Here is a 24,231-nt window from a genome sequence, read left to right as displayed (position 1 = left end):
GAGTAGGGAGCCGATTACAAGAGGGCAAGATAATTTGGGAGGAGATGGAACTGCTCTATATCTGGATTATGGTGGCAGTTACCCAAATATCATTTGTCAAAACTCATTTAACTGTACACTTAAAAAGGGTGAATGTTAAAGTATGTAAATTATAACTCAAAGAAAGTGAGGAGGGGTTTCCGATCTGAAAACAAAATAATTGCACAGACTTCCATTGGAATGGGGATGGGGTTGGGGGTGGTGGGGGTTGGGGTGTATGTCCTCACCTTCAGGGGCAGCCTGCCGCACTGGTTACAGACACAGCCATTAGAGCCAGAGGCCTGAGCTCACTCGGTAAGTTACACAATTCTCCATCGCCTCACTTTCCTAATCTGTCAACTGAGACAACAGTCGCACTACCTCGTGGGGCTACTGTTAGGATTTACCAACAACAACAGACCAGAGGAATGGGCACTGAAAATTTAAGGCTTTGCAATGGGAGAAAGTCTCTGATGTGTTCTCCTCACCCCTTTGGTGAGGTCCTCCTTGCCTCTGCTGAAAAACAGTCTTCATCACAAAACCCCCACACGTAACGCTGCCCAGCCTGCCATATCAGGCAGCCACTGCTGAGTACACGCTCTGGAATAAACCTCGGAGAGAGAATAAATCACCTGTCATGCCATGCTCCCCCCAGGTGAGGACTGAGGTCATTGCAAGAGGCATAACATAGTCGACATAATGTACCAAACTAATAGATTCTATAAGGAAAACTAAATGGAAAATTTTTCTTGAGTGCTAGGCACCTCTGGCTGAAGAGACAGTGGAGCTGGTGTTATTATAGATGCAGTTGAATCAATAATACTTTTTCATTCATTTCTTTTTCATTTCACAAAAATGCCTATTTTAACCAGCAAAGAGGTAAGGAGATATTATCAAGGGCAATTTTTCATGCTCACATGGATTATATTCTGGGACACATTGTTCTTCTAAAGAGCCCCATTTTTTTTTTTCCCTCTCAGAAATGTATTCAATTCTCTTCCAGCAGTGTGAATTTATCTGGAAAGCTTTGACAATCAATTAAGTAAATGAGAAAATAGAATGCTTGTAATTATGATAATCAAGCTATATGAAACCCACCCTCTTAGGTCTAATACCCACACATCTTTAAGCAATATATTAATTAAGCTTTGGATAATTGTTACAATTAGAATCAAGTTTTTATAATTTTTAAAAATCACCCAGAGAGAAAAAGGAAATATTTTAAAAATATATGCAGCTGTCGGTTTTTAATACAATTCATTATCATGACTACATTGTCATTTCCCTGGCTGCATGGAAACAATTCCAGTATGCTTTAGTGATGCGATTTCTCATTTATAATTGGAGGAAATTGGTATGTAACACCTTTGTCAGATGTCTCCCTGTTTCTCTAAGTCAGAGGTTGGCAAACTTTTCCTGTAAAGGACCAGATAATAAATATTTCAAGCTTGTAGGCTAACAGGCAAATTGAAGATATATAAACTTACTGAAATAACAAGAAACAGATCTCCACAGTCTCTGTATTAGTGAAATTAAAATGTAATAACAAAATTACTTTTTTTTTTTTTTGCAATACACAGCTACTGAGAAGAGAATTTTTTAAAAAAGATTTTAGCATAAGCAAGGTGGAGAAGCAGAGGGAGAGGGAGAAGCAGACTCCCCATTGAGCAGGGAGCCCAATGCGAGGTTTGATCCCCAGACCCTGGGATCACAACCTGAGCCCAAGGCAGACCCTTACCGACTGAGCCACCCAGGCATCCCGAGAAGAGTAGAATTCTTACCGTTGGGAAACGTGTCACTTAGTTGGGGTTCCATGTTAGCGTCTCTCCTCGAGTCTTTGAGTCTTCGCAAATGTTCTGAAGCCACTCTCAGCCGGGGGCAGCAGACAAGAAGTGGTTCGCAGAGGGTAGTTTGCCAGCCCATGAGCGGCATTCTCAACTTGAGTGTGCATGAGAATCACCTGACCGGCTTGTTAAACTAGAGTGCGGAGTCACACCCCCAAGTTTCTGGTAGGTTTCAAGAATTTGCATTTCTACCAGGTCCCACTTGGGGCTGACGCTCCTGGTCTAAGACCATGCTTTTACAACTTTGCTCTTGATGTCGGTCTTTCAGAAGAGTCACGCTGAATACAGATCTATATATTTAATGTTTTCATTGTTAACTCACGTATTTCAGCTCACCTGATGGACTTAACTTTTTGAACTCTGAGGTACAGCGGTAGTGAATTCAGTTAAATTTCCATTAAAAAGTAAAGACCTATTTAAGCTAATTCAGGGTTGATAATAACAGGAACTTTGTCTCTTAAATAGCTGTTAGTCTCTTGCTTACAAAGTCAAGCATCAGCAAGCAACATCTATTTGTCTGCTGTAAAGAATGCCTGAATAGCATTTTTCCAGTCTGAGCAAACTTTTAAAATAGGGTGCAGTAGTCCAAAGGATACATGTGGGGGACGCATGACAGTTTTGCCTTGAATTTAATATGTCCTAATTCACCAAGCACATTATCAATATAATGCTCTCTATGCTCAACGCATAGAATTTTAAACAGAGACTTTCCTGAGGCCACCAAGGGGCAAGGGAGACACCAGTTTCCTAAATCCTGGAGCAGCCCCTGATCTATGGACCAAACCACCGCTAAGCTGACTGTTAACGCTGCAGTGGGCTCTGGGGATGAGCTCTGAACGATGTGAGCTACGGCCTGTATTGAGGTTGAAGAGAAGGTTAATGGTAAACAACAGGGTGTTGGCTAATTTTAATGATCACAACCCACCAAAGCGAGTCTTTCAGAAAAGAAGCAAAGTGGAAAATATGTTCTCCTTCTGTTTATTTGTCCCAATAGTTTAAAAAAATCAGCTTTATGGAACCATAATCTTCCTCATGACAGATGGGCTTATACATTGGCATCGTGCTTTCAATCAACAGTTTACATTTCAAGAGGAAGGTGAAGAAACTGAATGTAAAGACATCTTCAGCATCTATTTGTCATTTTTCAGTTTGATAACATTAATACAAAAAATAGTATTCTGATTAGCAGCTTGATTGGCAACCCATGTAACCCTAAATAGTACTACAAACCTGGAGAGTGCACTTTTACAGACAATTACGTTTGGAGAAATAGTATGTACAATTCTGACAAATAAATACATAAATAAACCATCATTCATATATAACGATATACCTAAATGTCAATTATCATCAACAAGCGTTTCTAGGAAATTACTTCTTTCATTCACAACTTACTTTGTTGCTTATAAAAACTATCCTCACCTTTACAGAAGAAATGACATAATCAATTCCCCCACTAAACCCACATATTAGGAAAGGTAGAAAATGAATCCCAGAAGCTTCATGTAAATGTTCATTGTCTTTTGATAGAAGAGATTTGATTGAAAAACTCCTTCCTTAGCTTCTCCGTCAAGAGTTTGTTTCCCCCATATCATCACACAAAGGGGTTTTGTTCTTCTGAATTTAATCCAAATCAAAAATGATCTTCAAATTTTGATTCTGGTTATTTAAAAATACAATATTATATGTTGAAACTGGCATTTGGTCCAATATAAGAAGACCAAAGCCACGCAAACTAGCCAGCAAAGGTAAAACTTTTTTTCCAAAAATAAATTTTTAAAAGAAATCTTAAGAATACAGACACTAAATATATGATACCTTTTGTTATCCAATGCATAATGAACAAAACAGGTAGGGGGACAGTCAGAAGATTTTTGTAAAAATTGTCTGAACAACTCCTGGTATAATACTGTCTGAAACATTATTTTATATAAGAGAAATGAAAATACATTTAAAAATGGCTTAAATAATTGAAACCATAATTTGGCCAGCATCATAAAATTAAGAAAAGTAGAAAATTAGAGCTTTTTTTTCCTGATCATTTGACTTAAACATTTTTTTTTTGAACATTCAAAAAAATGAAGGGCAAACATGCTTTTGGCTATTGAAACACTGGACAAATGGCCTTGCCTCACCAAGCTCCATGCAGAAGAAAATGTACATAACAAGCAGATTCTAGCTATACATACAGGGGAGAAGAAAAAAAAATGCCTTTAAAATATATACATATGGTCTTTGATGAATATTTACATGTTTGTCACATGGGCACTACCTAGCATAAAAAAGTTGGGAGATAGTTCTTTAAGACATGATTCTCCGATTTTTGCTCCTTTTAAAGATTAGGGCTCTATTTATAATGTACACACACACACACACACAGAGAAAACAATTCATAGGTGTACATATATGATGTTTATAATGTGCAATTCCTTGACACGAAGGTGGCTTGACTGCGCATAAGGTAAATGCGAGAGGATAGTAGAAGACAGAGGCTCGATTCAGCTATGTGACTGAAACGTGAACCAAGTACCAAGTCATGGGACTTTTCCAACGACCGGAACTCACAGCAGTTGAGGGTTGGGGGTTAGAGAGAGGCTCACCTTGTGTCGATCCGTCTCTCCCCAGGCTACCTAATGCTGTTTTCCAATCAAACTTGGCAGTCCAGCTGACTGTTTGATGAAGATGTACTGAAGGACAGGAAGACCTGTCTCCTATTGCATTCTTTTGGGCTGGGGATAAGAGATCCAGTGTTGTTAAGAAATAGGCCATGACTTCCATTTGTTCATTTTGTTTACTTGTTTGCTATCAACTTCTAGGGGGAGCTTCTAAAGGTCAGGTTAAAAGAAAAGTTATATTCTTTCAGTGGCAGGATGTCATTGAATGAAAACAAACATAAGTTTTCTAATGAATAGAAGATGTGCAATGTGTGGATTTGCAGAGTGCCTATTCTTCTTCTGATAGAGGGGGACTAGCTCTCCTGGCCCTCAAAGTTCTTATTGAGAATTCAGATCAATGTTTCCTGAGATCTAAGTTGATGGGATATAATGCATTTTGCAAAGCATGTGATTCAATTATTGTGATATGCTTCCAGCCAGAGGCTCCTCCCCAAAGAAAGGCAGCTGCCTTCACGTTCAGCACCCTGGGAAATCAAGCACTGTACCGAAGTAAAAACTTATTCATTGAAACCAGAGGTCATGATGGAGAAATTGAAGCTTTTCCAAACACCTAAGATATCCAGGGAAAAGTCAAAGTTTTAGAAGAATCAGATGCACTGATAGTTCATATTCGATCTTTATGTTGGCAGAATTTATATTTAAGATGATGTTATTACTACTGATGACCATCATTGTAATTAATTATTTTAGCATTTGGCATAACACATGACACATTGCATTAGCACCTTTTAAGCTAAGGATCTCAAAACACTTAGCAAATGCAATTTGCTCTCACAGCACCTGTGAGGTAGGTGCTTTTCCCATCGATTTTATAAATGAGCATATTGAAGCACAGCAAGGTTAAGATGCTTGCTCACATGACCCAACAAGTATGATGGTATCAATAGAAACTGATCCCAAGCTTTCCCCCCTTTCCTTCCCATGAACCTCACAGAGCTTCCAGAACAGCTCCTACCCCTAACAGCATTGCTGCTAGAGGTACTTGGATGTTTCAGACATTAGAATATTACATCCATCAACTTAGGGCTAACGCATTCAGTAACATTGGGACCCGCTGAAAGATGATCTCACATGCTTTGCAAATGTGTGGGCGGGGCATCTTACACGATTGATTGCTAAGCTTGCTTATGTTAATTATAATGAATACATAAATTTGTATTTTCTCCATGTAATTTATTGTTTTTCTGCCCTCCTACCAACTTTTTCTACACATGTGCCTTCCTGAGCCAGAAACGATAAAATGCACTTAGCAACACCATATGGAGGGGGAAGCAGGTGAGATTACATTTGGCAAAATCTCCTTGGAGGCACCAGGTAATGTTTGATCTGAAAGACCAAAAAAAAAAAAAATCTTTTGTTTATTTTTTTAAGTAGCATTTTATATACATTCCACCCGATGACCAGGTTTAATCCTTGGATGAGCAAGCAGAGTTGTCTTCCAACCATACAGAATATTTGATTTTCAAGTTTAAATTTCCATTTATTGAGCTGCAGCCTCCCTGCCAGGCCTAAGTTCATTTCTTGGTGGAACTGCAAATACTGTACACATTACATGGCAAGAGATGTAAAAATTCAATGTAACAGCACTTACAATATTAATAATCACGTTGGGTGTGTCTTCCTGACTGTGTATTATTTCTGAAAAAGAGTTATTTACTTTTATTTTTGCAGAGATGATACGAAGACATTACCACGAGTCTCGGTTTCCCAGAATCAGATTTTTATCTCATATGCACAGTATGTAAATCCTAGCAGTTGTTAGGATGTTGCTTTTTGAGATAAACGCAATGCCTCAGGACCTGAGAATGAAATCCGGCCCTTCTAACTCATGTATTGTTTCTATGACCAGAGCCTAACATTTGTAAGTTGGAAATCTAAGAAAGAAACTAGGAGAGGGAAGAAAAAAGCTTTTTACAAAACCCCTACACTGGTTCATTTCCCCTGGTGACACCAGTAAAACACCAACACCCTAGGCCCCATTTCTTAAAAAAGAAAAAAAATGTATTTACATCGGTAAAAATCCTAACATCTGAGATGTTTCTTGCTTGACATGTCATTCCAGATTCTGTGCATTTCTTCTGGAGAGATTTGATGCACGGTGATCACGCGGCGGTATCTACACAAACTGTAGGCCATTTTCCAGTGATTGAAGCCACTGTTCTGGAAAGGATGTATGCCCAGTTTTCGAAGACACAGTCCCACATAGACATCTTCAAGGTGAAGCAGCCTTGTATGGAGTGAGGTCTTATAAATGAGTTCGGCCACATCAGCTGAAAAGATATAGCCAGTCCCCGAACAGAACGGTGGGTAGTTACTGTCAGGGTACAAATCCCTGGGCATGTACCACTTACTGCGGACGTCCCGGATTGGCCCTCCGTTGATGACATAGCCAGTGAAATACCTTCTTCTTGGCTTGGTGGAGGGCTTTAGTAGTTTATAAATAAGGTTGTCCATGTTTACAAAAATGTCACTGTCTGTTTTCATGACATACTTGGCTTTTGAACAAAAAGTGGCCACCCATCTCATTCCCATTAATGTTTTGAGGGTAAGGTTATGGTAGGAGTCAATAAAGTCCTCCACAATGATGTCGTGGAAGATTTGGCTCTCTTGCTCCACCATCTGATTCAGGACAGGATCAGCATTCTTGCCCAGGAGGAAGAGAGTGGCTATCTTGATCCCTTTGAAATTGTTCTCATCCCCCCACGTCTCTCGGATTGCCTGGCGGGCGTCGAATTCTTTGTGGGTGGTGCTGATGAGGATAACAAGGAAAGGAATGTTTTTCTCACATTTGTTGGGCTCATTTATAAGAAATTCAAAAGAATGTGGGTTTATAGGTCGAGTTCTTATGTTGCCAAAGCTGAAGTTTTTCCTGGCAACTGTTAGGTGGCTGAATGGCTTGGAGCCAGTGTAGGAAGAAGTGGGACGAGTTATACTCAGATACCAGAGGGCACTGGCCCAGCACACAACTGTCAAAACATAGAGACAGGAGACCTTTGAAGCCATTGTCTTGGGAGCACGTCTATTTCAAATATGGAAGAATATGCCTTCTTGGCATTAGTTTGTTTTCATCTTGCAAAGGCCGCATATTACTAATAAGTCTTAAAGTTCGACAGAGAAGCGTGAGAGCAGGATTGTTCATGGGTCTTAGTGGTGGTCTGACATCTCTGCATTCCCTTTACTGTCTTCCAAACCTGATGGAAGGTTCCATGTCTCATAAATCTTCCTCTTAACTCTGTAAAATCAAGAAAGTACAGTTGTCGTTCAGATTTAGTCACTTTACATCCTCAAACAAACATAGTAAGGGTGTTAGAATTACCCACGATGACTCAAATGGTACACTAATCATTCATTTCCACCATTACTGAAAACTTCCTGACACGACCACCCTCCCTTCCCTCCCCTGGATAGAAGTTATTTATGTATATTCATACCCAATTAACAAGTATTAGGTTATAAACTCTAGAGGAACATGAAGGAAACTGAACATCAGGAATTAAAGAAGAGCTTCCCCTCGTCACAAAAGGACCTCTTTGCCGTTAAATACCTTCTGACACTGAAGTCTTCTTTCAAGCAGGAGAGCCTCACACAGGGCCTCCGATCTCTTTTCCGCGCTTCTAAGCCTGAGCGTTTGTTGGCTCGGTTCTGATGAAGTAGTCAGTTCTCAACATTCCTCTGCTTTCTGTAGCCCTATATTTGAAAATGGATGCATGACCACTGGAAAATCTCTGCTCAAACCGGTCTCTCTGGGCTCTGACCTACAGGTAATTTCTTACTTTTCCTTACTCTTTCCTAACTTTGGCTCTCACAAATATTAGTCCCTAATTCTCAGTTTCCTAGGAAGCTTCAGATGAAGAGGACCCTTACCCTCAGGTATGGACACCATCACCCAAGGGTCCCTTCAGACAGCTGGCAACATTCGCTTTGGAGTTGATCTAAATGGTATCACTTTTTGTGGTTTTCAATAATTCACCCTGATGTTCCACTGATGAAATTATGCTGGCCCCTCTCAATTCTTTTTATGTAGTTACACTTGTCAGTACACACAGCAGGAGTATAATACGAGACACAATTGAGCTTGGGGCCACAGATCCAATGAAGATGGAAAGAACACTCTAATTGGTTCACATTAAAAAGTTGTCCTTTGGAACTCTTATTCTTTCAAGAACTTGAGCTGCTCTCATGCCAGTAAAAAATATATGCCAGGCTACAAAGTCCATTCATGTTAAAAATTGTCTTTCCTTCCCAGTTAGAGCAACATGTGGTAGCCCTGGAAGATGGAGAGAGCATATCGTGGATATCAACTTCAACAAAGTCCACTTCAAAGAACACTGTGCACTTGAATGGACAGACTGTGTTGAAAGAATTTAACTGGGATTATAGATCGAAAATCAGGCTTCCAAGCGCAATATTCATAATGAAATGAAAAGAAATGATGGGCAATAGCAGAGATAACACACAGCCGCCTGTCAAAGCCAAGAGCTGCCTGTGAATATATGATCCATATGAGACCAGCAATAACTCAGTGTGGTTACGGTTCTAACTAAATGAATATTAGAATGGCTTCAAGCAGCATGACTCTAGGCACAGGCAGGCCTTCATCCAACCCATAATAAGTACTCTCTAAATAGAAGCTCCGGTATCCTTGGCTCCTGAAGGAAACGTCTGCTCTAAGGTGCACCATAGCTGATAAAAAGGACATGATGTGCAGCATGCTTTGAAACTTTAATAGCAAGCAAAACGAAGTGAGAAGCCAGCAGCAGAGTTTAGAAAAGGGCTTCTCTGCTTGGGATATACAGACAGCGGCTCCATCCGAATGCCAAAGAGATGTGAGTGAGTCTCAAGGTAGCACTAGAAACCAAACTTTTCTCTGTCATTGTTCCAGGCTGCTATCTGATTCGTATAAGCCTGCCGTTATCATCCTAGTGCCCTTGTCACTTTTCATGCTTTCCTACTACACTGTGAGTCATCTGTCACTAAGCTGGTAAACCAAAAATAGTCACTGGAAGAGGCACCTCGCGAGCTCTCTTCCTCAGCCACTGCTCACATGGGTGCCTGAGAGGTACTGGACAAATGCAAGTAGGGCCCACAGTCTTCCTCAAGGAACACATGGTCTAGGAGGAAAGACTTCCTGTAAATGATTAAAACAGATAGAAATTTCCTCATGAGGCTACCGGAGGACACAGGAGAGGAGGGCTGGTGGGCAGGGTGTGGGCGACCCAGGCACGGTCGTGCAGACTGCCCACTATATCTCCACAAGGCGCGTTCCCACAGATGGCGATGTGACTCGTGCTCCTCCACCCCACCCCAGACTGAAATAATGAGGCGGCCTTGGGGAAGATGCCACACAGAAGTTATCTAAGCTGAACCTTCAAGGGCAAGTACGAATTATCTGGATGAGGACCAGACATCTGAAGCAGAGGGAACCGCCTATGCAGAGACATGAAGTGAGAAGCACGGTGTGTGCCAGGACTGCAAATCATGGAGGAAGGGAAGAGGACAGGGTACTGGGGAGGAGGGTGGTGATGGTGAAGTTTCAGGCTCTCAAGATGAGCAGGGGTCAGATGGTGAGTGGTGTTCAGAAGCTGTTCTGAGCTCAGTAGCTTGTCACCCATCTTTGCAATCTAAAGGGTGCAAGGGAAGATTTTACCTTCACCAAATTCTGTCCACTGATTCCAATAGTAATTTATTTTTCCATATTAAGGATTACTTTTTCCCATAGTTCTATGTCCCGGAGGAGTAAGTGAAAATTTGTTTTCTCTGATACCTTTCTGTGTGATTTTCTGGGGGAAGGGAGTGCATAAATAACAGGTACTTGGGAGATTTAGAAAGGGCTAAAAGAGGGAGAAATATAAGAGAAATAGGTGAGAGCATGAATAAAGTTTATGTATTTAGGAACACTTTTCATAGAAGAATGAACATTCTCTCTTAGTTAGCAAACTTCTTCCATTGTTATTGTAGGTCCTTATTTTGTTTTATTTTATTTTATTTTATTTATTATTTTGTAGGTCTCATTTTGAAAAGCATGTAGTACGCAGATACTGGGCTAGGCACTGTGCGCTCCATGCCTTGTATTTTATAGAGCTTCATTCCTATGGTGTTACAAGAGAGGTATCATCTCCATTTTACAGTTGAGAAAATGGAAGCTCAGAGATATAAAGTAGCTTGCTCAAGATCACATAGCTAGCGAGTGGCTGACTAAGTGAGTAGTCATCTCCAGCTTCCTCAGGCCCATTAGGACAACAGCATAATCTTGCACGGGAGAGCCCAGGGTGGCGGGGAGCAACACATGTTGCTCTTCTCTCAGCGATCCACACATTTATTTTCTTAGCTGTGTGTCCATTGCTAGCATTTTTGCCTAGTTCATTCTGGTTTGTTACACACCGCATGACACCAGTTCTATCCTTGATCATCCTTGATCATCAAAAACTGATGACTTGCAAAGAGCGCATGAAAGCTGGGGGTGGTGGGGAGAGCCACAGCCATTGAAGAGCTTCAGAAACACTTTGCAGGTCCTTTTCTCTGAAGTCCCGAAACACACACGTGTACTCACACTCACACACTGAAAGAATCACTGTCTCTACTGAATTTTTCAGACACGAGCACAAAAGTAAGCACAGTATCATTCCATTCTGGGCACCAGTAAATGCAAACGATCACCAATAAAACACAGGATTTGAAATGGGAAAAAGAACCAGCCTAGAGTCTGAAGAGTGGCCAAGGATAATGCATACCTACAGGGAGGGGTGCAGGAAAGCATCCTGTTTGCTTACAACAAAATAGATTTCTCAGGTGGCCAGACAAGCACAAAAATATGCCTCTGGAACAGAAAAGGCAATGTAAGTAAAGAGAAGAGAGAGTAGTAGCAGACTGCATTTAAGTCTAAAGCATCATTTTCTGTATGTTGGTAGAATTAGTTAGTGTTGGGCAAGATGGCCATGTTTTACTCCTTGAGCCATCCGAACTTGCTATGTGGCTTTCTGTCCTCAGTAGCCTTAAGTATAAAATAAGAGCAAAAATAACATCTGCATTATCTCTGACAACATTATGGGTATTAATGATCATCACCAATCCTTCGAGTTTCCGGGGGAAATTTTGCTATATAGACAGATAGTATTAGGATATAAAGAGCAAGTTATAATGGGGAGAGGGGATTATGTCAGTTGATTAGTTCATGACTTGGGGTCCAGGGCACATATGTCGATCGATTCTTCTAACTACGTAGGATTGCAGTCGGTTTTTTTGGTCTAGCGAATACCCTGTATGGATTGCCTGCTAGAGGATTCTGGTTTCTTCCTGGAAAACACAAAGGCAAAAGCCTACTAAAATGCAATGAAAATGTCAGCTGAAAATTTCTAGGGAAGGAGCTGAATGTCACAAGCAGAATCCTCTGGAGGGTTCTTTCAGTTTCATGAAATTAAGAAAAGTCCTGTTTAACAGACACGTTAATGTATTAAAATACAAAGTCGCACATAGAGCATTTGTCATTTCTTTTAGCAGCCCTACTACAACCACAGACGCTGATGACACATTAACTTGTTGTCCATTAAATACAAATCCCTCCAAATAGAAACATTCCTCTCCAACACTTGAGAGATTTCCTCCCCAGAGACCTTGCTGTATCAGAGATTACCTCATTCACAGAACCCTTCAGTAGCCATCCACCTTCACCTTTCAGGAAGTTAATGGGGCAGAATTTTCAATTTAAGGAGCACATGTTTCTCTTAGAAATCACATTGGATAATCTGTTATTTTCAGTAATTTATTTTTTAAGAATCCCCTAAATTTGCCAAAATTCTTCACTTGTATGGTCAGAAGTCAGTCCAGCAGCAAGTGGGTAGAATCTCTTGGGTGAATTGTGCATAGTTTGGGGTGTCAGGTTCATGTCCTTCTCCATCATGGTTCAGGCAAGTACAAGTCAGTACTGATTTCCTACACCCCGGGTGCCACGAGTTGGCCTGGCAGTCACTCCAGCTTCCCTGCACCCATGGGCAAGGCTGCACAGGCCCCTTGCACTCCCTGGTGACGCAAGGAATATAATATCCCTAAGTTTTGATTTCCCTTGGATTTCCAAATCTACTTCATTGGTTCGTCAGAGACGTACTGAACACCTGTCAGAGATGCCAGGCACTGTTGTACAATCTGGTAAGACAGATGCGGCCTTACTTTCTAGGAAATGTAGGCAGAAAATAAATGCATGATAAATGAATACAAAAATCGTTTCAGGTAGCAATAAGTCATGTAAATAAATTGGGCAATGGGATAAAGACTGAGTAAGGTGGGAGTTGAGCAACTTTAGATGAACTGGGCACTCTCTGAAGGGGTGACATGGGAGCTGAGAACAAAAAGCCTTGTGATCTCCAGTCTAGTCATTGAGTCTTTTACTAACTTTTTGGCTCTTTGCTTGGCTTTTTGGGATTAATGCTTCATCAGGAGCATGCTTTTAGTTTTTGATTTCTGCTTCTCTCTTGTCTTTTGGATCTTCTTGGCTTCATATTTCCCAGTGGTGGCCTTTTTGCCCTCTCTTGCAAATGCCCTCCCCTTATAGAGAGGTAGGCTATTGGTATTAGTAGGTTATATGTATTAGTTTGCTACGGTGGCTATAACAAAGTGCCATAAGTTGGGTAAATTTATTGTTTCATAATTCTTTTTTTAAATTAAATTTTAGGTAGTTAACAGATAGTGCAATATTGGTTTCTGGAGTAGAATTCAGTGATTCCTCACTTACATACAACAGCTCACATAACAAATTCCCNTGGGTAAATTTATTGTTTCATAATTCTTTTTTTAAATTAAATTTTAGGTAGTTAACAGATAGTGCAATATTGGTTTCTGGAGTAGAATTCAGTGATTCCTCACTTACATACAACAGCCAGTGCTCACATAACAAATTCCCTCCTTGGGGCGCCTGGGTGGCACAGCGGTTAAGCGTCTGCCTTCGGCTCAGGGCGTGATCCTGGCGTTATGGGATCGAGCCCCACATCAGGCTCTTCAGCTATGAGCCTGCTTCTTCCTCTCCCACTCCCCCTGCTTGTGTTCTCTCTCTCTCTGGCTGTCTCTATCTCTGTCGAATAAATAAATAAAATCTTTAAAAAAAAAATTCCCTCCTTAATCACCTCCACCCATCTAGCCCATCCCCTACATACCTCCCTCCATCAACCCTCAGTTTGTTCTCTATTGTTAAGAGTCTCTTATGGCTTGTTTCCCTCTCTCCTTTTTTTCTTTTCCCCTTCCCATATATTCGTCTGTTTTCTTTCTTAAATTCCACATATGAGTGAGATCATATGGTATTTGTCTTTTTCTGACTGACTTATTTCATTTAGCATAATATACTCTAGCTCCACCCATGTTGTTGCAAATGGCAAGGTTTCATTCTTTTTGATGGCTGAGTAATAGTCCAGTGTGTGTGTGTGTGTGTGTGTGTGTGTGTGTGTGTGTGTGAGAGAGAGAGAGAGAGAGAGAGAGAGAGAGAGAGAGAGAATTACATCTTCTTTATCCTTTCATCTGTTGATGGACATTTGGGCTTTCTGCATAGTTTGGCTAGTATTGATAATGCTGTTATAAGCATCAGGGTGCATGTATCCCTTCGAATCTGTATTTTTGTATCCTTTGGGTAAATACTTTGTAGTGCAATTGCTGGATCGTAGGGTAGTTCTACTTTTCACTTTTTGAAGAACTTCCAAACTTTTTTCCAGAGTGGCTGCACCAGCTTGCATTCCTACCAACAGTGCAAGAGGGTTTCCCTTTCCCTACAGCCTCATCAACACCTGTTCCTTGTATTGTTTCATAAATTCTCAAGGCTAGAAGTCTGAGAAGGTGTAGGTGGGGTGTTTCCTTCTGAGAGCTATGAACAAGAATCTGCTCCATACTTTTCTCCTAACTTCTGGTGATTGACAGGCAATCTCTGGCCCTCCTGGCTTCTTGATGCACTAACGAGATCTCTGCCTCCACCTTTACACAGTATTTTCCTTTCCCTGTGGGTGTCTGTGTGTCCCAGTCTTCCCTTTTTATAAGGGCACTAGTCATATTAGATTAGGGGCTACCCTAATGATCTCATTTTAATTTGATTACCTCTATAAAATCCCTATTTCTAAAGAAGGTCACATTTCAAGTATTGGGGGTTAGGACTTCAACATGTCTTTTTCGGGGGGACACAACTTCATCCATAACATCTACTTTCCTGGATAGCAACAAAATGAAACACTTGGCTCCACAGACTTCATTTCTTCACATTTTATGTTCTTGATTCGAGCAGGTAAGTCTTGGGTTTTAGTAAGCCAACNTTTCCTGGATAGCAACAAAATGAAACACTTGGCTCCACAGACTTCATTTCTTCACATTTTATGTTCTTGATTTGAGCAGGTAAGTCTCGGGTTTTAGTAAGCCAACTTTTAAAGGATGAAAAATTTGTAATTAGTATTCAAAGAAGAATGAAACATGAATGTGTAAAGGGACACAAAGTTGGGCTTATTTTTGGGTTAAAGAAAAAGCTAGTTCATTTTTCTTATAAGACCACATGAGGAATATGGCGTAGTTTTAAACAGTCCTGTTCTGCTGCTGCTTTCTTTTTCCTTTGAGGTACCCCCTTCCACACACAAAAATATCGACCCATAATTAGCTGGGAAAGTGAAGCCAGGACACTGGCACCGTTCCCAAAAAGTTGGGGTCAACAATTCCCAAGAAACTGACTTGGTTTCTGGAGAATAAGGACAGTGTCACCTCAAACTACCAGCATTCCTATTATTCAGAAACAATTTTGAATATTCAGAGACCATATGGTACTACAAAAGTGGTGGGAACATTAAAATCCATGCAGTAACTTCAAAACATGGTCCAAATGAGAAACCCGTTGAAAAAAATCAACCCAATTTTAACCAGTTAAAAGAGGAATAAAAGGAAGACAGAAATTCAGAAAAAAAAAAAAGTAAAGAAACGCGAAGTCAGGGCGAGAAAGGGCTAACCACTCGTGTTTATGAAAAGCTCTTGAAATGGATGAGAAGCTGGCTGTACAGCACATCATGGTACTGGGGAGGGGAAAAGAGACCCTGTCTGAAAAATGTTTTGATCTCAAATGACTTTCCTCAGAGCTGGTGTATGAGGGAAATCAAAGAATCTTCATTCTGTGGGGGAAATACAAGAACTCAGACCGCAACAGAACTAATTGATAAACGAGCCCCAAAGGCCAGAGATTCTATTCGGCTGCATTAATTTGGCGAATGGTTATCTTGATGCCTAACTCCCTCCTTCCTCTCACTCTTGTAATTATGCTCTAAATAAGCACAGAGAGGAAGAAATAAAGCACTATTAACACTAGATAATGGTCCTTGAAGGAAGAATTTCATAAACCATTATGTTATATAGCTTGCTAACTGATTATCTCTCCAAATCACAGAAGGCTGGCTTTCTCTCCTAGCCTTTCTCTGACGTAAGCCTCCTTGGCTGTGGAAGGCACTGTGCCCACAGAAGTCGAAATCCCTGAACGCTCATAGGAGTACGCGTTCGGACTCTTCTGCCTCAGAGAGACAAAGAGCTGATTTGTTCCTTTAAAAAATTTAATTATGAATCCTTTCAGAGACCCCATGATTGAACTCGCCCAATAGATAATTTGCAACAAGAAAGTGGCAGAAAGCAAAAGGTAATATTCATCATGATTTGGCAGTCGAAATCATTCCCCTCCCAAATCTGGAAGATGTTATTTGAACCTTTCTCCTTTTTTAGTTCAATATACCTTGAAAGTTATTGAAAAGGTCTTAATAAATTCCTGCACTCAGAAGAATGGGGCCAACTTGAAAGAGGAGTGGTCAGGATGAGGATGTCTTTGTGTGGGCTTAGGACTCTTGCTATTCTGAAAGCTACACTCTATTTCATTGCAGAAAAAGTGCACTTCAAATTAGAGGAGAAGATTATAGCTTTCTTCAAATCAATGTGTTGCCCTAGTTCTAGAATTCAAAGAATTTTTAAACATCGCTACAATCCTCTCAGGGAAAAATGAAAATGAGGATGTCTCATTATTTTAAATAATGCTTGGCTTCCTTTGCAGTGATGGATACGGTGACTTGACAGCCTTATATGAGACACATTTTTAAAGATGGGCAGAGCCATCACTTATTTAATCATAGGAGCCTGGGAGCCTGGCAATGTGGTCGGGCCTTGGGTAGGGGCTTCTCCTCTGGGAAAGAAACGACAGGATGTTTTATTACAGATGTGGCAGAGGATGAGAGGAAAGACATCCTACTCATATAAACAGCAGCTGGGAGAATTTAAAAGTGATGAGCTCTGCGATACCAAAAAAGAGTATTCATTTGGCCCATTATTTTGGGGAGGGGAAGCCAATATAAATGGATATTATTAGAAACCAGGAAGATGTTAGTGTATTGCTATCTAAAATTTACAATGTCTAAGGAGATATTTCTTAGCTCATCCCAGAGAAGTAATATTTTAGGTCATATTTCAAAGAATGATATTAGTACCATGAAGGAACTGATAAGATCATATGGAAAAGAACTTGCAATTCTTATTTTCCTTTTGTTTCCTTTTCTAACTAAATGCCCCTTTAAATAATATCAGTTTATCAGAATGCATAATAGCCAAAAATAATTTCGTGTAGCTGCTGTCAATGGAAATTATCTTGTAGGCAGTCAGTCTCACGGCACTGAAAGAGCTGGATTCAACTTTCAGATGTTTAGTCATCTGCTCTGGGCTCTGTGCATCCCTCTGCCTTTGTTTCCCTGTCTATGTAATGAAAACGATAACATCTGGACATACTTTGCAGGGTCATTGTATGGATCAAATGACATACTGTATTTGAAAATACTCTGTTACGCTAAATACTGCTACATGAATTTAGAGTATTATCATTATTAATATAAACATGGTAAATGAAAGACAAATCCAGAGAGGATCGCCTATAAAATGTTTCATTAGCAACAATCAGTCAATACATATGGTGAAAAGCAGTTTTCTTACTTGGCTGATATTCAAAAGGGGGAAAAAAAGTGTGGCAGTTGACTGTTTTCATNTATTATCATTATTAATATAAACATGGTAAATGAAAGACAAATCCAGAGAGGATCGCCTATAAAATGTTTCATGAGCAACAATCAGTCAATACATCTGGTGAAAAGCAGTTTTCTTACTTGGCTGATATTCAAAAAGGGGGAAAAAAAAGTGTGGCAGTTGACTGTTTTCATAAGAAGGTTCAATTTCATTTTATAATGTGTATACTAAGAGGTCTTGTACTTCTGTGGAAAAGGGGTACACAGGCTAGAGGAAATATTATGACTATTATTAGCACTAATGTGATGAAGAATTAGATTTTTTTCAAACATAACTTTAGAATATCAGGAATCTACCAGATCTAAATAGCCCTCTGAGCAGCAGTTACATAGCTATCCTTAACATTCCATGTACACTAAGATAGTCTGAAATGGCTACCCCATGATTACTTTAGAGATATTTAAGACAAAGCCAATTCAAGATTTATCATTTTTCCTTCATAGGTTGTAACAGAACCTTAGCTAGGTTGTAATAGAACCTATCCACAATGTCTTATTACAAGGCATATGGTCATTTCATCACTTAGCTTAGGGACTTTGCAATTTCCAGCATTGGAATCAGCTTTGTGAATTGCTCTAGAAATGTACCCAAAGGAAAGCGTGGGTGACAAGGAGCTTTGTTTGGCAGAGTAGCTTTCTATCCACACTGTGTTGTTTTTGAAATCTGTGATTTTGTGTATAATTTTCTTAAATTAGTACCTACTGGCCAGTCAGGTGAAAAATACTGCCCTTGACTGCCGTTCTCAACCTCAGTCATCCATATTGGGTCTTCGCAGTCCTTACCTCTTTCAATCCCTAGCATTGCTCCCCACAAGTTATTTACCAAACTCTCGCTCAGCTTCACTTCACCAGATCCTGTTTGGGCCTAGAGATTTCCCTTTCTATACATTCCCTTCTTTTTACAACTTCCTTTTTGCTAAAGATTCTTATTTCCCCAGTGGTTAGAGACCTAGCCTGCCAGTGTTCATCCTATGGCGCCTTGAACTCTTTACCCAATCCACCTCACATAGCCCTTGAATATGTTTGAGGCTACCCTGGACTCCTCTCACCTGGATTCCATGGGCACGGAGGGCTCAAGACATTAATCTCCCCAAGCGCCTCTGAGGCGCAATTCTCATTCTTGTGTCACTTCACCATTCTCCCTTCCGCACTGCATCAGCGAATCCACAATCATCCGCCATCTTTATTCTTACTCCTGAGCCTTTAAATTTTGTGAGGTAAGGTCTCACTGTCAATGTGACTAAGACAATACGGCCTCCTGGACAAAGCACAGGATTGATAGTCAACAGGAAAAGATTCAAGTTGTAGTTCTGCCATGAAGTCTTTTTGGAAACATTTTCCTCCTTAAAAATTTCTTAGCTTCAAAATTGCATTAACTTTCACCGATCAGAAATTCCACACCAGTGCATGATTTCTCAACCCACTTGATGAAGGGCTCTTCTCTGCAGTACTTGGCATTTTCAGTCTTTCCATTGCCATTGGCTCTTTTGTCTCTAGAAGGACTTATAAAAATGACGAGAATAACAATAAAAAAACCTCTTGACCCTGGCATTGCTTTCAATTATTGTCATATTTTTCTTTTTCATTTCACATCCAGAGCCCCTAAATAAATGCTCTCTCATGCTTTTCTCCATTTCCTCACCTATTTAACTCTTGCAATCTATCTGCATGGTACGTGAAGCCATTCTGAGTAAAGCCGTGAGACCTGACCTGACACACTTAGCCACTCTCTTCTTCCAACTCTTGCCTACAATTCCTCCTTACTGTGCTCTCATGTTTCTTTGCTCACACTTCTGGTAGTCTTTGTGCTTTCTTCTCTTCACCCCTCCTCTGCCCACTCTTCCCATTTTCCACACCGGAACTCAGCCCTCCCTCCAGTCTCCTTAGCATGGGGAACTGGCTCTCTAGAGAAAGGCTTCTGCGGTCAGCCTTCTAGCAGTGTTGACCAAAAAAGGTGGGTCAGAGACCGATGAACTTGACATCCCTCCCCATTTTCAGCATGGTTCTCTCTCTCAGACAGGGTATAGATGTAAGTTTATACCGAGGCAGAGGGATATTTGCCTTCCTTCTGCTTTCTGCCTTTTCTTTCTCCTGTAGAAAATAGACTTCAGAACATGTGTTTGAGTCCAATTTCTTAAGTTAGGAAGTTTGTTTCCTAGACAAACTGAACAGGCGTAGAGGACAGGTTTTGCTAATGACAACAAAAGGTAAAAAAATGATTTTGTGCCTTTTGTTCACCTACACATGTAAGAGGTTTATTCTTCTTTATATTAGAGATGTCAGGCTGTTTCTGAAACTGTTAAAATGCTGTAAAGTTCCATTCAAAGCATGTTTTTACTTGGCCCATTCGAGATGAGTTTTCATGAAATTCNTTTCTGAAACTGTTAAAATGCTGTAAAGTTCCATTCAAAGCATGTTTTTACTTGGCCCATTAGAGATGAGTTTTCATGAAATTCTGAGGCTATTTTTTGTTTTTAAGACTGCATTTTAATAGTCATTTTTCCAGTGAGTCCTAGACAGATGGTACTGGTGACTTCTTAAAGAGATATGAAGTTATTTGCTTTCCTTTTCCCTTCTTATATTATTTGAAGGCCATCACACAGTTTGAGTTCTATAAAAGGAGAATTTAGGAAAGGTCTCTAAGTATGATTGGAAAAAGGTCAATTGAGAAAGGAAATACACTTAAAGAAAAAAAAGACACATGAGCCATACAAGTGTAAAACCATCAGAAATTAGAGGAAGAAAATCTCACTTGTCATTATTCTCTTTCATATCTCTTCAGCCAAAAGTGTAACCACTCCCACGCCCCCTCATCTACAGCCTATGGAACAAGGACATGAAAGGGGCCTTTAGGAAGCTCTTGGGGAAAAAGATTGACTTCTAGGATGTGGGGCTGAGGGGAGAGGAAATAAATTAATATTCTAGATTTCCTAAAAAATAAGTGTAACAATTTTTATGACTGGGTAGATTAGCATAGCATTTCATTTTTCATTTGTTAAATTAAGATTATGATATTAAGTATTTTGAAATAATATTTTAAGTAATAGTTTCTGTTGAACCAATACTATTTGCTAGGAATACATAAAATGCCTTACAAATAACTATTTGTACAAATAATTTATATACTTAGAGGACACATCATTGTTTCTCTGCCTCTACTTGCATTTATAATGTTCTCTATAATTTATATATAATGTTACTAACAATTATAAGAAATAGGTATCCTTGTTCCCATTTTACGAAAGAGGAAACTGAGGCCCAAAGAGTAAGCAACTTGCCCCAGTGTCACATAGCTAGTGAGTAATTAAACCTGGATGTGGGGGCACCTGGGTGCCTAAGTCGGTTAAGCCTTGGACTCTTGATTTCGGATCAGGTCATGGTCTCAGGGTCATGGGACCAAGCCCTGAGTCAGGCCCCATGCTCAGTGGGGAGTCTGCTTTGCTCTCTCTCTCTGTCCTTCCCTGCCATATCCCTCCCCCCACCTCCCATGCATGCTCTCTCTCTAAATCAAATAAATCATAAAAAAAAAAACCACACAAACAACTGGCTGTGAACACGAATCTGTTAAACTGTAATGTGTGGGTCTATACGCCATATCCTACCTTTCACTTTTTACATGTAGTCATATTAAAATTTTTTGTTTTTCCTACTTCCATGGAAAAATGTGAAAGTAGGGGAAATGAACTCATGGCTGCTGTGTATCTCACCATGGCTCAAGGGTCTTTCTGGCCCTGAGATCCTTAGTTCCATAATGTAAATACATAGATATTATTTTTTAATGAGAATTTGAGAAAGGATGAAGGATTCAACTCCATTCACGAAGCTACTCCCTTCACAATATTAAGATATCTAGAAAACCATACCAATAATGATGCTTAAACCTCATACAATTCTAGGCCAAAAGGAAACATTGGATCTTAAGGGATATTTTAAATTAAGCTGTGAAGGTCAGATGAACTACTCATCTCTACCATAATGAAGCAGTCGTTCTATCTCGGGGAGAGTGTAAGACATGACATCTGAGGTCTGCCACTTACTAGCTATGTGACTGTAGTCAAGTCAATTCTCCTCTTAGGGCAGATTTGGTAGATTGGCTATTCCAACCCATTTCTCTTCCAATTCCCCTTTAGCTTTTCTTCCAGGAAATAGGCCAGTTGTAAAAGAAGCTGAAGTCCAAAACTAAATTTCCCAGGGCCCTTCACAACTTGGATAAAAGCATTCGACTTAGTTTCCACACATCGGATGCCTCTGGGCAAGATAGATGCAGGGCTGAGCAACAGAAGATGGCCGCCGCTTTCCAGTGGTTTGGATGGACTGGAAAGCACATGGAGTGATTAAAGTGTCTGGTTTTTCTCGAACGGCTGTGACAGAGTTTCCATTCCCCAATCACGACATCATAGGTGTGAGTAGAGGCAGTGGGAGCAATGCTGTGCCCCCTAAAACAGCTCTAAAGAATCGTCAAGCACCGTTCAGTCTGCACCTTTCCTGGCCAAGCTGCTCTGGCTGGTTAGTAATCACATGTGGGTCTTGCTTCCCAGAGATTCCATGAGCTACCTAATGCCATTCCATAAATTCCTTTCTCTTTTACCTGGTAAAATGGCGTCTGTTTTTTGTAACTAAGAACCCCAAACCACACCATTCTCTCTACTTCTTTAGATGTAAAATGAAATGATGATAATCTAATTTTCAGGCTGGTTGTGAGGTACATGGTATGCTTTAAAGTGGCATATAAATTTGTTATTATAAATTGTTGGACATTTAAGCATTGCTTAGGTGAACTACTTACCACCATAAAATGAATGCGTCCCTGCTACACTCCTCTTGGGAAATGCTGTATAGAATTACCCATGTAAGGAACAGCCTTTTGAACTGAGGATCATATTTAAAAACTCTATTTTCTCTCTTAGTGCTGTCTAAAAATGTATGGCATGTGTCTTTTGGCTGGATGTCACATGGCCCTCTTGTTGTGATCTTGCTTAGGGCAAGATGCCCTGGATGACAACTGATTAACTATTTCAGGAAACTCTTGTGTACCTTTCTTCTAGGTGAATTCATTGAAAACCATGCAGCGTTCATTTAAAAATAGGCCACCATAAATAACTCTCAAAAATTGCTGAAAATGCATTTGGTTCTTTTTTTGTGATGTGTTAATTTTACCTATATAATTACACATGGTATCATACATGTGCTTACTCCTAAATCTGAAGACATGCTGACAACTCCTTATTCTCCGTTCTTTTTTTTCCTTTGGGAGGGAGGATTACTGGCTTTTTTTTTTTTTTTTAAAGATTTCTTTATTTATTTGAGAGAGAGAGAGAGAGAGAGTGTGCATGCACAAGGGTGGGGAGGAGCAGAGGGAGAGGGAGAGAGAGAATCTCAAGCAGACTCTCCACTGAGCGTGGAGCCCACCACAGGACTCAATCTCATGACCTCGAGATCATGACATGAGCCAAAACCAAGAGTCAGATGCTTAACTGACTGAGCCTCTCAGAAGCCCCGGGGCGGGGGGGGAGGATTACTGAAAAGAGCCAATATGCCCTTGTTTGCATTTACTCATTCATTATATTTGATAGCCCCCATGATTAAAATTTATAAATGTTATATTAAATACACAAACTAAAATGCAAATTCCCTTCATTTAAGGAGCTTATAGTTATATTAACTGTAATCTATGTGGGAAGAAATAAGGAATAATTAGAGTTATGGTATTTTAACTGAAATAGTTAATTCCTGATATGGATGATGGGGTTACATTCACAGAAAACACGAATTTCACTTGGATCTCAAATTTTAAAAAGTGAATAGAGAGATTTCAATAGAGAAAAATTGGTTGTGGGGAAGAGACTTTCAATGGTAAGAGAAAAGCATTTGCAAAGAAACAAAGGTGTTAAACTGATTTACTTGGAGAATAGGGAGCCATCCGGCAACAGCAGAGTGTTGGATTCTTGATAGAATGTAGTTGAAATTAAGTATGCAGAAGGAGTCATTGCTCATGAATTTATTTTTTTCTCCACCACAACTTCATCATTTCTTCATTTTCAATATATGTTCATAACTTTACCGCTGATCGCATTTTGGGTTGATTGTTTCTTTATGTCCTACGGAAAGACCCCTCAATCACTAGGCTGGTTTCCTCATTGCTTTTAACTGTGTCCTATTTGATAAACTGTAACCTCTATAAGGACAAAGATTTTCTCTGACTTTATCACTATTTTTATTACTCTTATTATTATATCTTTATCACTGTGCCAAGTATAATAGCACGGTGCAGGAAATACTGTAGTTGATGAATGAATAATGGTTGAGTGAACGGCTTCCAGATAGATAGCCATCAACAGTTATCCAATAAGATGACATCAACAAGAGCCCTTGTTGAGGGCTCTTGAGAGCTGAGATATCATAGATAAGTGGACTGTATTCCAGAGCAAGCATTTGTGTGATGTGCTAGAAAGATACACCATAAGGTGTTGTGTAGTCTGAGTGTGTGATATCTTCTCCCATGCCTGGCCCTTTTCACTATGCCATTCAAGGCAAATTTCTGCCTCTGATTGAATTCCTGAACTCATGACTTTGTTGTAATAGTTCTGGATTAAAAATAAATTTTCTGGATACAAGATATAATTTCTGTGAATGACAACACAC

The 24,231-nt window shown here is 40.0% G+C and overlaps 1 protein-coding gene across 19 annotated transcripts in view; it reads right to left on the bottom strand.

Moving 5' to 3' along the window:
* Positions 1–2,829: 2,829 nt before the first annotated feature.
* The window catches only part of B3GALT1 (beta-1,3-galactosyltransferase 1), a 341,427-nt gene continuing 320,025 nt past the window's right edge, over positions 2,830–24,231 (bottom strand). For 16 of the 19 annotated variants that reach the window (XM_034654686.1, XM_034654681.1, XM_034654679.1 and 13 more), the window contains 2 exons: positions 8,082–8,224; positions 2,830–7,769 (listed from right to left, as the gene is read on the bottom strand). In XM_034654686.1, the coding sequence (XP_034510577.1) occupies positions 6,560–7,540 (981 nt within the window). In that variant the 5' untranslated portion in view covers positions 7,541–7,769; positions 8,082–8,224 and the 3' untranslated portion in view covers positions 2,830–6,559. Of the gene's footprint in view, positions 7,770–8,081; positions 8,225–11,268; positions 11,337–24,231 lie in introns of those variants that run through there. The other 3 variants (XM_034654685.1, XM_034654695.1, XM_011236281.3) reach the window with 3 other exon arrangements.

The sequence above is a fragment of the Ailuropoda melanoleuca genome, chromosome 2 (assembly GCF_002007445.2).
Source record: "Ailuropoda melanoleuca isolate Jingjing chromosome 2, ASM200744v2, whole genome shotgun sequence".
NCBI classification, from domain to species: Eukaryota; Metazoa; Chordata; class Mammalia; order Carnivora; family Ursidae; genus Ailuropoda; species Ailuropoda melanoleuca.
The sequence above is the reverse complement of the archived record's forward strand: the minus strand, read 5'-3'. Positions and strand labels throughout refer to the sequence as shown.